At 54.9% G+C, this 13,247-nt stretch overlaps 2 protein-coding genes across 9 annotated transcripts in view; one reads left to right on the plus strand and one right to left on the minus strand.

The window, feature by feature from the left end:
• PAK6 (p21 (RAC1) activated kinase 6) overlaps positions 1-2,418 on the plus strand; it is a 37,233-nt gene extending 34,815 nt beyond the window's left edge. For all 8 annotated transcript variants that reach the window (XM_053594212.1, XM_053594214.1, XM_053594210.1 and 5 more), the window contains one exon: positions 1,524-2,418. In XM_053594212.1, the coding sequence (XP_053450187.1) occupies positions 1,524-1,691 (168 nt within the window). In that variant the 3' untranslated portion in view covers positions 1,692-2,418. The remainder of the gene's footprint in view (positions 1-1,523) is intronic.
• Positions 2,419-5,632: 3,214 nt separating this feature from the next.
• Positions 5,633-8,473, minus strand: ANKRD63 (ankyrin repeat domain 63). The gene has a single exon (XM_053594640.1). It carries the CDS (start codon positions 8,329-8,331, stop codon positions 7,183-7,185), a length of 1,149 nt encoding a protein of 382 aa, XP_053450615.1. The 5' UTR covers positions 8,332-8,473; the 3' UTR covers positions 5,633-7,182.
• Positions 8,474-13,247: the final 4,774 nt, after the last annotated feature.

Genomic DNA, 13,247 nt, shown 5'->3' on the forward strand with positions numbered 1-13,247 from the left:
TAAGGGGTGACTCCACAGACCCCCAATCCTTCTGAGGCAATAGGACCAAAGCCTAGGTGCCCAGCAAGCCCCAGCCTCCTTTTACAGAAGCTGGAGGGTCTGGGCTCTCAGAAAAGGCTCCTCTTTCTGCACACAAAACCTAAGTCTGAGTGTGGAGCAATATCCAGGCTCAGACTCCCATATTCATGCCAACAAGTTCCCAAGTCCCCCAGCTCCCCTTGCAGCCGCAGCAGTAAAGTTGCTCCTGAGCAGGCACTTGACAGTGCCCAGAAATACCCATAAGCATGAAAAGTACAATCCCTGATGGCTGGGGAGGAATCCAGAGAAGTTTAATTGAGCATAAACCCCTCTACCCTATGTGTCAGGAGATACACACACAGCAAATCCACCTGTCCTCCATCACTGCACATCCTGACCTCAGCTGAGCCTCAGCTTCCTCCTTAAAAGCAGTTTGTACATGTATATTGCAGACATCAACCCTCTTCTGCCAAATCCACCGCAAACTCACAGGCCTTTCCTTGTGGACACCCCTTGCTGGCAGGTCAGCACCGGGCTGCTAAGTGGCACTGCCATCTGGTGGCCAGAGCAAGAAATGTCCCAGAGGGTTGAAGCCCAGTCTAAATAGCAAAAGTTCTGTGGCTGAAACACGGGGGGGGGGAGGGAGCATATGAAACATTTTATAAGACGATTAGTCCTTGGAGCTTGCGCTCCTAACCCCAAGATTAGCAGATAGTAGATATCTCAAATTGGCTAATTCCCAGATGTAGTCTCCTCCCCAAGACAGCCTCATTCTAAAATAATGGCTTAAGCCTTGTCTAAGACTGTAAAGCTCAGAGGTATAAAGAAATCTTCCTTTTCAGGTTCCTTGTTCTCTTTCTTTCTTTCTTTCCTTTTCTTTTTTCTTTGTTTTTTTTTCTTTGAGTTTTATTCCATCACCCTAGCCAGAGTACAGTGGCATCTTCATAGCTAACTGCAATCTCAGACTCCTGGGCTCAAGTGATCCTCCCGCCACACCCAGCTAATTTTTTCTATTTTTGGCAGAGATGGGGTCTGGCTTTTGCTCAAGCTGATCTCAAATTCCTGACCTCAACCTCCCTGAATGCAAGGATTACAGGTGTGAGCTACCATGCCCAGCCCCACCTCGTTCTTTTTCTAATTTTTCAAACACTTCTTTTTCTCTGACCTTTTTAGAACTCTCCACTAAAGCCTTATGTGACAGACAGGGCAAGCATGCTTTATCACTAGCCCATTTTTCAGATGAGAAAACTGAAGCCTAGAGAAAATTGTTACTTGCCTCAGACCATGAATAGTCCCAAGCTGGACATCTTGACATCAGTTCCATGCCCCTTGCACACACCTAAAGTACCTACCGGAATGCTTGACAACCTTGGGAATTGGGGGATGAAGGGCACCAACAAGAAATCAGAAAATTCAAGATGTTCAAACAATGGCAGGGCCAGGCAGTCAGGTCACACCAAAGTGGCAGTAAACCATGGCTTCCTCTTGCTGCCTTGCCTCTGCAGGTCTCCCCAGTGCTGCGAGACTTCCTGGAACGGATGCTGATGCGGGACCCCCAAGAGAGAGCCACAGCTCAGGAGCTCCTGGACCACCCTTTCCTGCTGCAGACGGGGCTGCCCGAGTGCCTGGTGCCCCTGATCCAGCTCTACCGCAAGCAGACCTCTACCTGCTGAGCCCATCCCAAGTGCACCTGCCACCTATGTCCATAGGCAGGGGACACTGGGCAGCCAGCCTGCAGGCAGGGCCTGCCTGCCTCATTCTCTCAGTATTCTCTCCAAAGATTGAATGTGAAGTCCCACCCCACCCTCCTACCCCTCAGCCCACTGGGCCAGGCCGGACCTGCCCCCTCAGTCCCTCTTTCTCCCCAGAATCCCCAGTTGCCTTTGGAATGATGGAGACCCCTACTACAAGATGACCCCTTGTTATTTGCACAGGGATATTTCTAAGAAACGCAGAGACTGGCACTCCTGGCCACTGGGGCCAACACAGCAGAAAAAGTTGCTGTGGTTTTTTTAAAGTAGCATCCCAGGCCACCATAGAGGACAGACCGACTGTCTTCACACGAATACTTGCTGTTCTCAGCTCCAGCTTCAAACCTTGGGATCTCAAGAAGGATACAGGGAAGATTTTTATTACCTGACTCCCTCTTCCTCCCTGTGTCTGACCTCCTGAAGGCACAATCCCACTGCACTTCTTCTGACCACCTGCACTGCCTCTCCCCACATGGCCTGCTCAGAACTGAGAATGGCCAGCTCACAGGCCATGGGAGGGTGGGAGACATTTGCTAAATGAAAGAGAAAGAATGGGGTTGGTGGTCTCTTTTTACAGGATGGAGAAAACATTGTGTGTGGGTGTGGGGGGGTGTGATGTGTGTGTGTGTGAGAGAGAGAGAGAGTGTGTGTGTGTGTGTGTGTGTGTGTATAATAGTCCGAGTTCCTTCAGGTCACCCACAGCCAGCTTAAAGAAGGCTGCCACCCACCCTGTCTCCCTAAGTCCTGACCTAAAGGGACAGGCTTTTGTGGCCTGGCTTCCCACTTCTCGAGTCCCATGTTCTTACCTGACCAGTAAAGAGGTCTGCGTTAAACCTAACATCCTGGGGGTGCAGAAGGTTTCTGAGTTTTTCCTGTGCTGTGGAACATTAGGGCCAGAGACAGGAATACACTTTGTTTTACCTTTAAACTTTATCTACAACCAGGTCATCAGGGACTGTTTTCCTCTTCTGAACCCTATCTGGGGAAGAAGGTGAACCATCTCCCGGGGTTCCATCATGTCAAGGAAATGGGCACCCCATTTGTGTGAACCATCTGCCCCTAGCTGCCTCCCGCAGCTAGGAGACAGCTGCACCTGTCTCCTTGGTCTCCTTTCTCCCCACCTTCAGGGCTGCTGTGAGACAGGGAATTCCAGGGAAGAACTTCAGGTGTCTGGACCCTATCTAGATAATATTTTTTAGATTTTCTCTGCTCCCTAGTGGCCTGCTTTGGGGCAAAGAAATTGCAAGGACTTTTTTTTAAGGGTCAGTGTTTTAAAAAAACCATCTTCCCTATAAATTTTTGTGAATTGTTTGCACTTGTGCCCGTTTTAAATTAAACTGAGTGTTCAGAACCTCTGGGCTTCCTGTCATCTCTGGGAGGGGAGCCAGGCCTTCGAGCTGGATGCCTGCAGTGGACTCTGGGGTGGCCCTACCTCCTCTCCCCTGTGAGCTCCTCAGCTCTAGTCCCCAGAACACCCAACCACTCTGATGGTGTGTTGGCTCAAAATGAGGGCAAAGAAAGAGGAAAACAGAAAGTGAAAGGCCCTTGGGACTGAAGGAGTAAGAACTAGAGCTCCTTCCCAGGGCAGAAGTGCTGTGTTTAATGGGGGTGGCCACAGTTGCTGAAGACCACTTTCTGCAAAGGCTTCTCTCTTCCCCTTTTGCTTCTCACTCCTGGGACTTCAAGCTTCCATAGGAAGTGGTCTGAAACTGCTTCTAGTGGGCAGCTTCATTTCCCAGAACTGAGGGAAATGATGTGGAGTTGAGAAAGAGCAGAACAGTGCCTGGAAATGGAGAAGCTTGGGTTTGGCTCCTGGGGGTGAGGAGGATGACAAAATTAGCTTTCAATTTCTAGTTCCAATTCTGATTCTGGTGCTTCCCTCCTGAGATCTACCCAGCCCAGGGTTCACTGAAACCTCTTAGCTCAGAGCAAGAAGCCACGCAGACCTCCCAATCCCCCAGCACTGGCACCCAGGCAGGTGCCCTGGTCCTATTGCCCCAGCCCCATCTGCTCAGTTGGAAGCAGCACCTGCGACTTACCTTCCATAGGGAGCCAGCCTTAGCAGGGCCAGTAAAGCAGGAGCCTCCACAGGCAGCAAATGCATCCTTCCACCACTCAAAAGGAGCTGAGAGTCAGGAGTGGTTGGTAAGGCAAAGAGAAGCCAGTTCTTGCAATGTAATAATACTGGATTTATTAACTATTCTTTTGAGTGCTAATAGTCCTCCCACCACACAGTCTCGCTCCGAAAGGGCCTGTGTCCTTCAGCCTCACACACTGATTGGTACTGAGATCCAGTGGCCTGGGTGACTCTTCATAATGATGAAAGCAACAAGAATTAGGAAAGCAAAGGAGGTGGAAAAGTCTCTTCTAAGGTGGGGAGAGGTAGAGAGCCCCAGCCTCAACACCCCAGCGCTGACAAAGAGGAAGTTCAGGGGAGTGAAACGTGGTAAAACATGGAAGTTCTGCGTGGAGCTGGGCCTGGTAAGGAGTCCATGAGGACAGCAAGGCAGTGAAACACACAGTTCAGTTCAGAAAGGAGCAAGCTGCCGTGGTTTTCAGAAACATGACTTTCTACCCCCCAACTCGGGGCAACTCCACAGAGATAAGCCTTCCTTTACTCAATAAAGACAGCCCAAGGTGATTCTCAACCACAAAGCCAACATGTCACAGACGCAGGAAAGATTACAGCCTCGGATACAATGTGCAACCCAGACCTTGTACTGTGTTTAAGCCAAAATACTTAATTGCCTTCACCATTCAAAAATTCATTAAAATTGAACACAGCTGAGAGGAGAGGGAATGAGCAAGCAAAGATCAGTAAGAAGCAGTTTGCACTGGGGATGTTCAACGATTCCCCATCCCCCCAGACCCTCACCCCACACTTTTCAGGCCCCCTGATACTGTGTACCCACCACCCAGACAGGGGAACTGAGGAGAGGCAGATGTTTGGGGGAAAGATGGGAGGGGAAGGGCAGAACATGTCAGAAAGGAAGGAAGAAGCAAATGGCATCATAAGAAAACTGCTAATTGGCAGGTCCCAAGGTTCAGAAAGCATAAGGGAAGGGCTGTACGCTCCAGTTTTTTGGAAGAGAGCAGTCTCTCTGAGGTTGAGGAGCCTTAACTTGAGAGATAACTTGGGGTCCTTAGTGAAGAAGGTTCTGGGCTCCTGCTACTCTAAAAGCGAGTTTTTGTTCATTGTCCCTCATTTGATTGCTGTGAAATGACTTCAAGTATCTGGATGTAATATTTTACAAGAGGAAAATGATTCCATAGGTAAATGAACACGGAGGGAGAAGTACACTGCGGTGATCCCAGATAAAACCGTTAAGTCTGAGCTCGGAGCGAGGGCGCAGCGCGGAGAGCGCAGCGCTGCCGCCAGGAGGCACCAGAGATCACGTCCTGTGGCCGGCCGAGCAAGGTGGTGGGGTGGGGCGGTGGAAGGACTGGGGAGGTGTCTGGCACATACACATGGCCCAATCCTGACCTCTCGCCTCTCTCCCCTAAGCCCAATTTCTCAGCGCAGTCATTCTCGCTCTGGGCAGTTCTCTCGGAGTTAACCAGTGAGAAACCTTCTGCAAAGACGAACAGACCTGCGTCTTGAAAAGACCCCACTTCAGGCAAATGAGGGGCTGAAGGCTCAACCCTCACAGTTCATTAAAAGACTCTCATAGCTGGGTGCGGTGGCTCATGCCTATAATCCTAGCACTTTGGGAGCCCGAAGCGAGTAGATTGCCTGAGTTTATGGGTTCTAGGCCAGCCTGAGCAAGAGCGAGACCCCGTCTCTAAAAATAGCCTGGCGTCGTGGCGGGCGCCTGTAGTTGGGAGGCTGAGGCAAGAGAATCGCTTGACCCCAAGAGTTTGAGATTGCTATGGCACTAACGCTACAGCACTCTACTGATGGCAACAAAGTGAGACTGTCTTTAAAAAAAAAAAAAAAGAGTCGCACCTGCGCCACCCCGTGGGCTGGGCATGCTGCGAGTGCTGGCGCACAAGCGATCCGCCAAACTCCCTACCGTTAACCCCGCCCCCACGCTAGGCGGTACAAAGAGTAGGAGGGCAGGGGAGGGTACAAAGGTCCAGGCCTGTACAGGGCCTTTAACCACCTCTCTGCTAGGGCCTCTTGACTCACTTAACTGGCTGGTGATAATACAGGGCCCAGCATGCATCCCACGCTATGAGGGAAAAGCAGGAGTCCTGGGTCTGGACCTCTAGCAGCCATCATCTGTCCTCCCTTCATTATTGGCCCAGCAGGAGCGTTTAACAGGCCCCTTCCCGTTCTCACCAGAGTTTGATGTAATTTAAACCCAGACCTGCAGCTCGTGTGGGCTCCCGATTCCTGCACGCCGCCGTTTAACGTCGCAAACACTTCAGTCAATTATCCCCCTCGCGGAGCTTCTATTTAAAGAGATATTGTCAGGTTCTTAAGACTCAGATCAGACCCGCTGCTTTCAGCTTCGTATACAAAGATTCCAAACACAAGTTCTTTGAGAATTGCAAGAAGCACAATTAAGCAAAGCCTTCGCAACCGTTCCACCGCGCGGGAGCACCCACGTGCGGGACGGGGGAGCAGAGAGGCGTGGGGGCGTGGAAGTGCTGAGTCTTTTCCATTTCTGGCCTCTGAGAGTGAATGGAAATAAGGCTGGGCCCCAAGGGGTGAGGCACTGAACCTCAAAAATGGAATTGAAATGCATCTGAGCTGAGGAGCAGGCTGGGTAGGGGTTGTGTGGGGAAGTGATCCTACATTATCAGTGAAGTTGAATCCTGGGTCTGAGAGGCAGAGGGAGCTCAAGTTACCCAGAAGCTGGTTGAAGGGAGACAACTGGTGTTCAACACCAGGAGCTCTGCTACGCCCAAATTCTTGTCTTGAGGCAGGAGTTTCTACCCCAGAAAAAAAATTGGCCAGATTTCTTTCTAATCAGCTCTCCTGTCCATAAAGGTTCTGGGGCTCCTCCTGGTCCTCTCAACATTGGGGGGGGGGGGACTTTGGCAGATTGTAGCATTACTGTCAGCATGAGGGGTGGTGTTGGACCTTTGTTCTCCAGGTTGATTCTTCTGCCTGCCAGGGTGTTGGGAAACCCAGCAAGGGGAAGGAAACTGGGCAGGAGCTGGCAGGAACCTCGGCATATCCAGGACTGAGTCAAGGGCTTGTAGGAAGCTATGGAACCAGTCTTCCACACCTCACCTTCCAGGGGCAGAAAAGGCAGGAAATACCAATAAGCACACACACACGAAAGCAAAAAACAAACAAAGACATCAGATGGGGGTCCCCTTCTCATTTCCGGTGGAGGTCTTGCTTTGGCAGCTGGGACAGGTTCTGAGATGGGGGTCGGGCTACTGTGGAGGTGAAGGGGCTGGGAGAAAGGGAAAGAGACACGCATGTGGTGAGGGGGAAAGGCTCAGGCCTCCGCGCTGTTTACCGCTGAGCCTGCAGCACCATAGCCTCCGTGCCTGCCTGCCAAGGCTTCGACCCGGGGGCCGAGAGGGGCAAAGCGTTGGCCTCTAATTCCAGGCCAGTCTCAGGCCCAGGCGCCTCCCCGACTAGGCTGGGGATGTCTGGTGCTGTGGAGCGTCGCCGCAAACCCAGGCGGCCAGAGCCAGGACCGCCTTCCGGGTGGGGGCTAAGACCAATGGGCGCTTGCACTAGGGATGGAGGCGCTCCTTCCAGCACCTCCTGTGAGCGCCACCGCCCAGTCCCTGAAGACTGGGGCGAGTTTGGTCGGGCCATCAAGGCCCCTGCCCGAAGACGGGCCGCCTCCTCCTCGGTCACCGCACCCAGTGCCAGGCTCATGCTCCGGCCCAGCTCGGGTCGCTCACTGCCCTGCGCCCGGTGCCGCCCCGAACTCTTGCCCGCTGAGCCAGCCTCGCCACCGTGGCCATGGCCGCTCGCCCCTAGTGCAAAGCGAGCCAGGAGAGGCCGCGGGAGGCGGCGGGGGCTGGGTCGTCGACGCTCTGGGCTGGGCGCGGGGGCGGGGCGGCCGGGCGGGCTGTCAGATTTGGAGCCCCGGGCCGCCGCCGCCGCCGCAGCGCGGCCCCAGGGCCCGGTGAGGGCCTGCACACAAGTCCCGTGTCCACGGGCAGCGGCCAGCTGCAGCGCTGTAAGGCCCGCACGGTTGGTACGGTCGAGGCGCAGGCCGAGGCGGCGAAAGGAGCGCACCAGGAACTCGAGCACCGCCCCGTGGCCGCACGCCGCCGCCCACATCACCGGGCTGTTGCCAGCCGAATCCGTCGCCTCGGGGTCGCCACTGAACTGTACCAGCAGCTGCACGGCGTCCAGGTGGCCTCGCTCGCACGCCAGGCTGAGTGCAGTGCGACCGCGCTCGTCCCGCAGGTTCACGGCTGCCCCCTGCTCAAGCAGCAATCGCACGAAGCGAGCGCGCAGCGCGGGATCCGGCAACCCCACGGCCACCATGAGCAGCGTGCGGCCCTGCTCCGCACGGCAGTCGATGATGCTGCGGTCCAGTGCGTCCAGTACGAAGCGGGCCAAATGCACTTTGCCCGCCTGCATGGCCTCCAGGAAGGTGCGCGTACCCGCTCGGGGGCACAGGTCCTTAGGTTTGAGCATGGCCCCGACCGCCGCGCCGGTGCAGCCCGGCAGCTCCGCACGGGGGCGCCCCTGTCCTCGCGCCCCGCGGGGTTCCGGCCTCCGCCCGCGCTCTAGTACGTCTCCTTGCCCGCGTGGGCGGCGGCGGCCGAGGGTCCTGGGACTTCCACTCGGGTCGCCCCTGAGGTTCCCGCTGCCCAGCCGCTCCTCGGCCTCACTCCCGGCGTCTCGCTGCTCCTTCCCTGGGCCTCCCGCCTGAAGGTGTTGATTGTTAGCTACTCCAGGCTCCGCTCCTGGCCCGACGCAGACGTCGGGAGCCGAAGCTCGGCAGCCTGCTTAGTCTCCCGCTGCTTTCTGGGTGTCCGGCGCCCTCAGTCCCTAGTGGTTTGGAGTCGTGCCACTCACCCGCACCCTGGGCAGCCCCCGCTCCCCTGCTGAGACGGTGGCGCCCGCGGCGCACGCCTGCCTCCAGCCCTGGCGGGGCGCGCCGCTCCTCAAGCTGCTGGCGCCGTTCCTCCGCCTCCTCCCTTCTCACGGGGGCCGGGCCACGCTGGGGTGCTAGCTCCTTACTTGGGGGGCTCAGCGGCGCGGGAGCCGCCGCCCGCCTAGATACTTGGTTTTATAGCCTCTGGATTCTCTATGGCAATGGCTGCCCTGGAAGCCGGTTGCGCCGTCAGGGCAGAGACAGATAGGGCGGGGGAGACCGCCCTGACCCCCACCTCTTCGTGGGCAAAGAACTCGGGGAGCAGCTCCTCCTCCGCGCTCTCCTGGGAATGCGGCGGTGGTTGCAGAGCGGGGGCGGGGGCTGCTCTCCGGGGGCCACAAGCACCCGACCGGGCCAATCCCAAAGTCGCAGCCTTCTCTCCCCGCCCTCCGCCCCCACTCGAGTCGGTGCCCTCGGCTCCTTAGAAACTGGCGGGATCTCGGGCTCTTCTGGGAAGACTGAGAACTGCCTCAGTAGTCCACGGGGAAAAGAAATTGGACCCTCTGAGGGCAGAACTGGACCATGCGACCTGGGAGTGGCGGTGAAAGACGGATGAGGAGTAACTGGGGGAGAGAGGACACATGTGCTGCGGGTTGTGGGGGGCGCGCAATCTGGCTGGGAACTGCCACTCGAAGTGCAGCGAATCACGCACTCACACACGATTGTTCCTCCCGCACACGCTCACTGGGAGCGGTGGGGGGTAGTGGGGAGCGCGCTCTCTATCTCAGACGTCTCCAACCCCGACAACGCGCCCGCGTGCCAGCCCCGGCGGCTGCGTAGCAGGCGGAGCGTTGACGCCTCACCCACCGCCACCCAAACGGGGCGTGCTGTAGGCATGTTAGCAGCTTTTCAGCCCTGGCTCTCCGCTACTCCTGGACTGGCCACCACCTAGGAAAAGGACCTACTCCAGACTACCCCCCCCCCCACCTACGGTCCCAGTGTCTTTCTTTTCTTTTTTTTTTTTGGCCAGGGCTGGGTTTGAATCCGCAACTCCGGCATATGGGACTGGCGCCCTATCCTTTGAGCCACAGGCACTGCCCCAGCCCAGTGTCTTTCTTAAGTGCAAAAACCCTCCTCGGGCCACCAGGCTCTGGCTGTGGCTACTAGCTAATGCGTAAGGAGCGGAGAAGAGCACAAATTCCATTTTCCATGAGATGGGTGGAAAAAACACTGCATCTTCTCTCCTTCCCACCAGCAACCCATCCCCCCCTTTTGGGAAAGGAAAGGATACACAGATCTGGTTTGGGAGGAGTTAGGGAGCCTCAGAATTTGGGAGATGAGGAGGGGTGAGTAGGGTTGGAGTGGATATTTGTAAAGTAAGGAATGAGCCAGGTATCAAGTACATAATTTACTGAGACTTCATGAGCCAGGCCCTGGGTTCCTGGCAGTGGGAAATACAGAGGCAGAAGCTGTGTTCTGGATAAAGGAGACTTTCCCTTTTAATCTAGGGGACAAGACTGAGACATAAAAAGTGGGGGTTATCACCTGAGGGTTGACTACCTCTGCTAAATACAAAACCAAGACAGTCCTTGGAGGAAAAGATGAAGTTGTGGCCAGGGGAGCGCTTTGGGGTCTTCTGAGAACAGGACTTTCCAAGTTGGTCCTTCAAGGATGTGTGGAATTTGGCCGCTAAGACATAAAGACCACATTCCAGACAGGGAGTTACAGAGGCAAAAGCATGGAAGTACGAAAAACACCTTAAAGGGACAGGGCTGCTTTGAGCGATCCCTTTCTATAAGAGACAGGAAATTAAAGAATGAAGGTGTCATCCGCCTGGGCAGGGCAATGATCAGATGCTTTGCAGTAGAAGATGCCAGGGGAAAGTTAAGGAGCGGGGAGAGCATTTGCTGTTGGGAGATAGCTCCCTCCCAGCAACAAATGCTAAGTGACAAAGTGGGCTCGTGGCCCTACACCCTGACCTCTCACTTCTCTCTAGCTCCCAACTCCAAGGATCCCAATCTTGGATTCAGCACCCAGGTCATGGAGCAGGGGGCTTCCACTCCCCTCTGTCATAAGGGGAGCATGTGATATGTACCTGCACACGCTGTGAAGCCACCTTTTTTTTCTTTTTGCATATTTTAAGCCCTTGGTTAGGAGTCTGCCAATTTTCTTTCATGATGTCATAGAAAGGGCACAGTATTTGATATCAGAGGTTAAGTTCCAGCTTGAAGGCACTTACTAGCAGTGTGGCTCCAAGCCTGCATATTCTCATCTGCAAAACCAAGCTGATAAATACCAGCCCTGCCTGCCTCACACAAGATCAAGTGAAAGAGTGTCAGGGAAAGAGCTGCATAGTTATTTAGAGTACAGCCCTCACTGCTCCGCCCCCAGGCCTGGGGCCCCCTCCTGGGGTGGCCCCCAGGAGTGGGTACAGCCTTTCTACCTTCAGGAAGAAGGCAGGAGTGCTCTCCCAGCAGAAGAAAAGCTTTTCTTCCCTTTATGACTCAATTTCCCTGTTCTGCAGCATGAGGAAATTTGCTTTGTTCTCTTCTGTGTTTCCAGGGTCAGGGGAGGGAGTACCTCCGGAATCTGTGTGTGGCAGACCAGCCTGGCATGGCAGACTGTGCACTCCCAGGGGAAGAAGAGCAGCAGGAACCCAAAATACGCACTTTCTTGGTCCTGAAGGGCCATGTTCCTTCTTCCTTGAGCCTTCCTGAGACAACCCCATTTATGTCCCTGTTCCCAGTGGTGAATTGAGACAGTTCAGGGAAGAAGAGGAGTCGGGGCACAGAACTGGTGCCCTTTGGAAAGAGCAGCTGGTTTCATTCACCCCAACTGGCATTGCCAACCTAGCCAGCTCCATGACAGGATGGGGGTGGTGGTGCCAGGTCTAAGGCCCTGGAGCCTCTACTCTGACTCCCCTCTGGGCTCAGTATGTTATGAACAGAAAAGAAACAGCAAAGCTGAAAAAAAGCTGAGACTTTGCTGCAGAACACAGAGGCACCAACAGCCGGAATTAGAAGCTGTCGCTTAGGGAGCTGAAGGCTGACAGGAGAAGCTGAGGCAGGCAGGGGGCAGGCAGGCACTTTACACTCCTCCTCCCCTCCCACCTGCTGAGCCTGTCCTCCAGCAGGCCCCAGGCTGGCAAAAGGGCTTCCTCCCAGAGGCATCTCAATGTGGTCTGTCACTCTGTCTGCCATTGCCTCCCCTTCTGAGGCTTTTTCTTTCCTCAAGTGTCACCAGCCCCCTCACCATGTCACGTTGCACCAGCTCAGTAGGGTTGGGCCTCGTGGCACGTGTCTGAGAGATCCAGAGGGCTGCTTGGGGGTGCAGGGAGTGGGGTGAGTCAGCAGGGGACTTGCATGTGAATCAGCAATGGGTTGGGGAAGGGGTAGGGACCCTTCTTTTTGTGCAGAAGGTGAAATTGAGGCATGATGAGTGGAAAGGGGCCCTTTGCCTCAATCTCACAGATACACAAAAGGGATGGAATCCAGGTTCTCTTCACCTGCCCCAGTGCCCTGAGGGAAGGCATCAAATCTTCCTCTGCTCATCCCCTGCAGCCAGAGATTAATTCCTCTCCAGGGCCCAGAGATGGCATTTGCCCAGGAGACACTTTGTCCTTTTCTCAGAGGACAGAAAGGAGGGAGTTGGGTATCCAGGCCTGGCCACATGGGAAGCGCCCTTCCTGCTGCTGTGTTGAGGCCTCTTCAAGGGCAGGATTACATCATCTTCCCCATTTCTGGGATTCCGGGCTTCAGACTGGGGGTACAGAGTCTGCTTTGCCTGGCCCAGAGATGGGAAGGCAGCTTCTCCTGAGCAGTCATTGGCAAGACCCAGGGGCTGTCCAGTGGGCTCCATTTGGCTCTGGCTTTGGCTTATACACACATGCCTAGGTCAATCTGGATCCTCATCCTTACAGGATTCCATCCCTGGGCATGGAAGGAGAGGTAAAGGAGGGGTGGCTGAGTGCCTACCTGGAGGGTAGAAGATGGCACTGCCCCGGGGTGTTGGTGTCTCCCCTGGTTATACCCAGTCCATAGTGGGCTAAGGGGTAGGCTGATCAGTGTGAGGCCTTAGTCTTGTGAATGAGCAGGCCCCTTGCCTCACCCTGAAGTCAGGGCCTGGTAGGATCCCCCAGAGGAATGGGGAGCCTGTTTATTTTCCAAAGGCACAGGTGCTCACAGCTAATGGTATCTGCTATATCTGTGATAAGAAAACAACCTCTTCCCAGAATCAGTCCCCACTCTGCCTCTACCAAGCCAGTGCCTGTGTCCACTTGGGATTTGGGATTATGCCATAAATACAGAGAATGGTGGCTTCCCACAAACTCCTCTAAGCAAGTTTTGGGTCAACCATAGCTGACACGGGGGCCTGAGCATCTGACAGTGCTAAGTCTTCCTCAAAAAGGACCTCAGGTGGTCTAGAGGTTTGGGACTCCCCAGAAGGGTGAGGGGCACCTTTGCACTAAGCTCTTCTGTTCAAGCTTTGAGACTAGAGACAAGGAAAGGCCACA

The sequence above is a fragment of the Nycticebus coucang genome, chromosome 6 (genome assembly GCF_027406575.1).
Source record: "Nycticebus coucang isolate mNycCou1 chromosome 6, mNycCou1.pri, whole genome shotgun sequence".
Classification (NCBI taxonomy): Eukaryota; Metazoa; Chordata; class Mammalia; order Primates; family Lorisidae; genus Nycticebus; species Nycticebus coucang.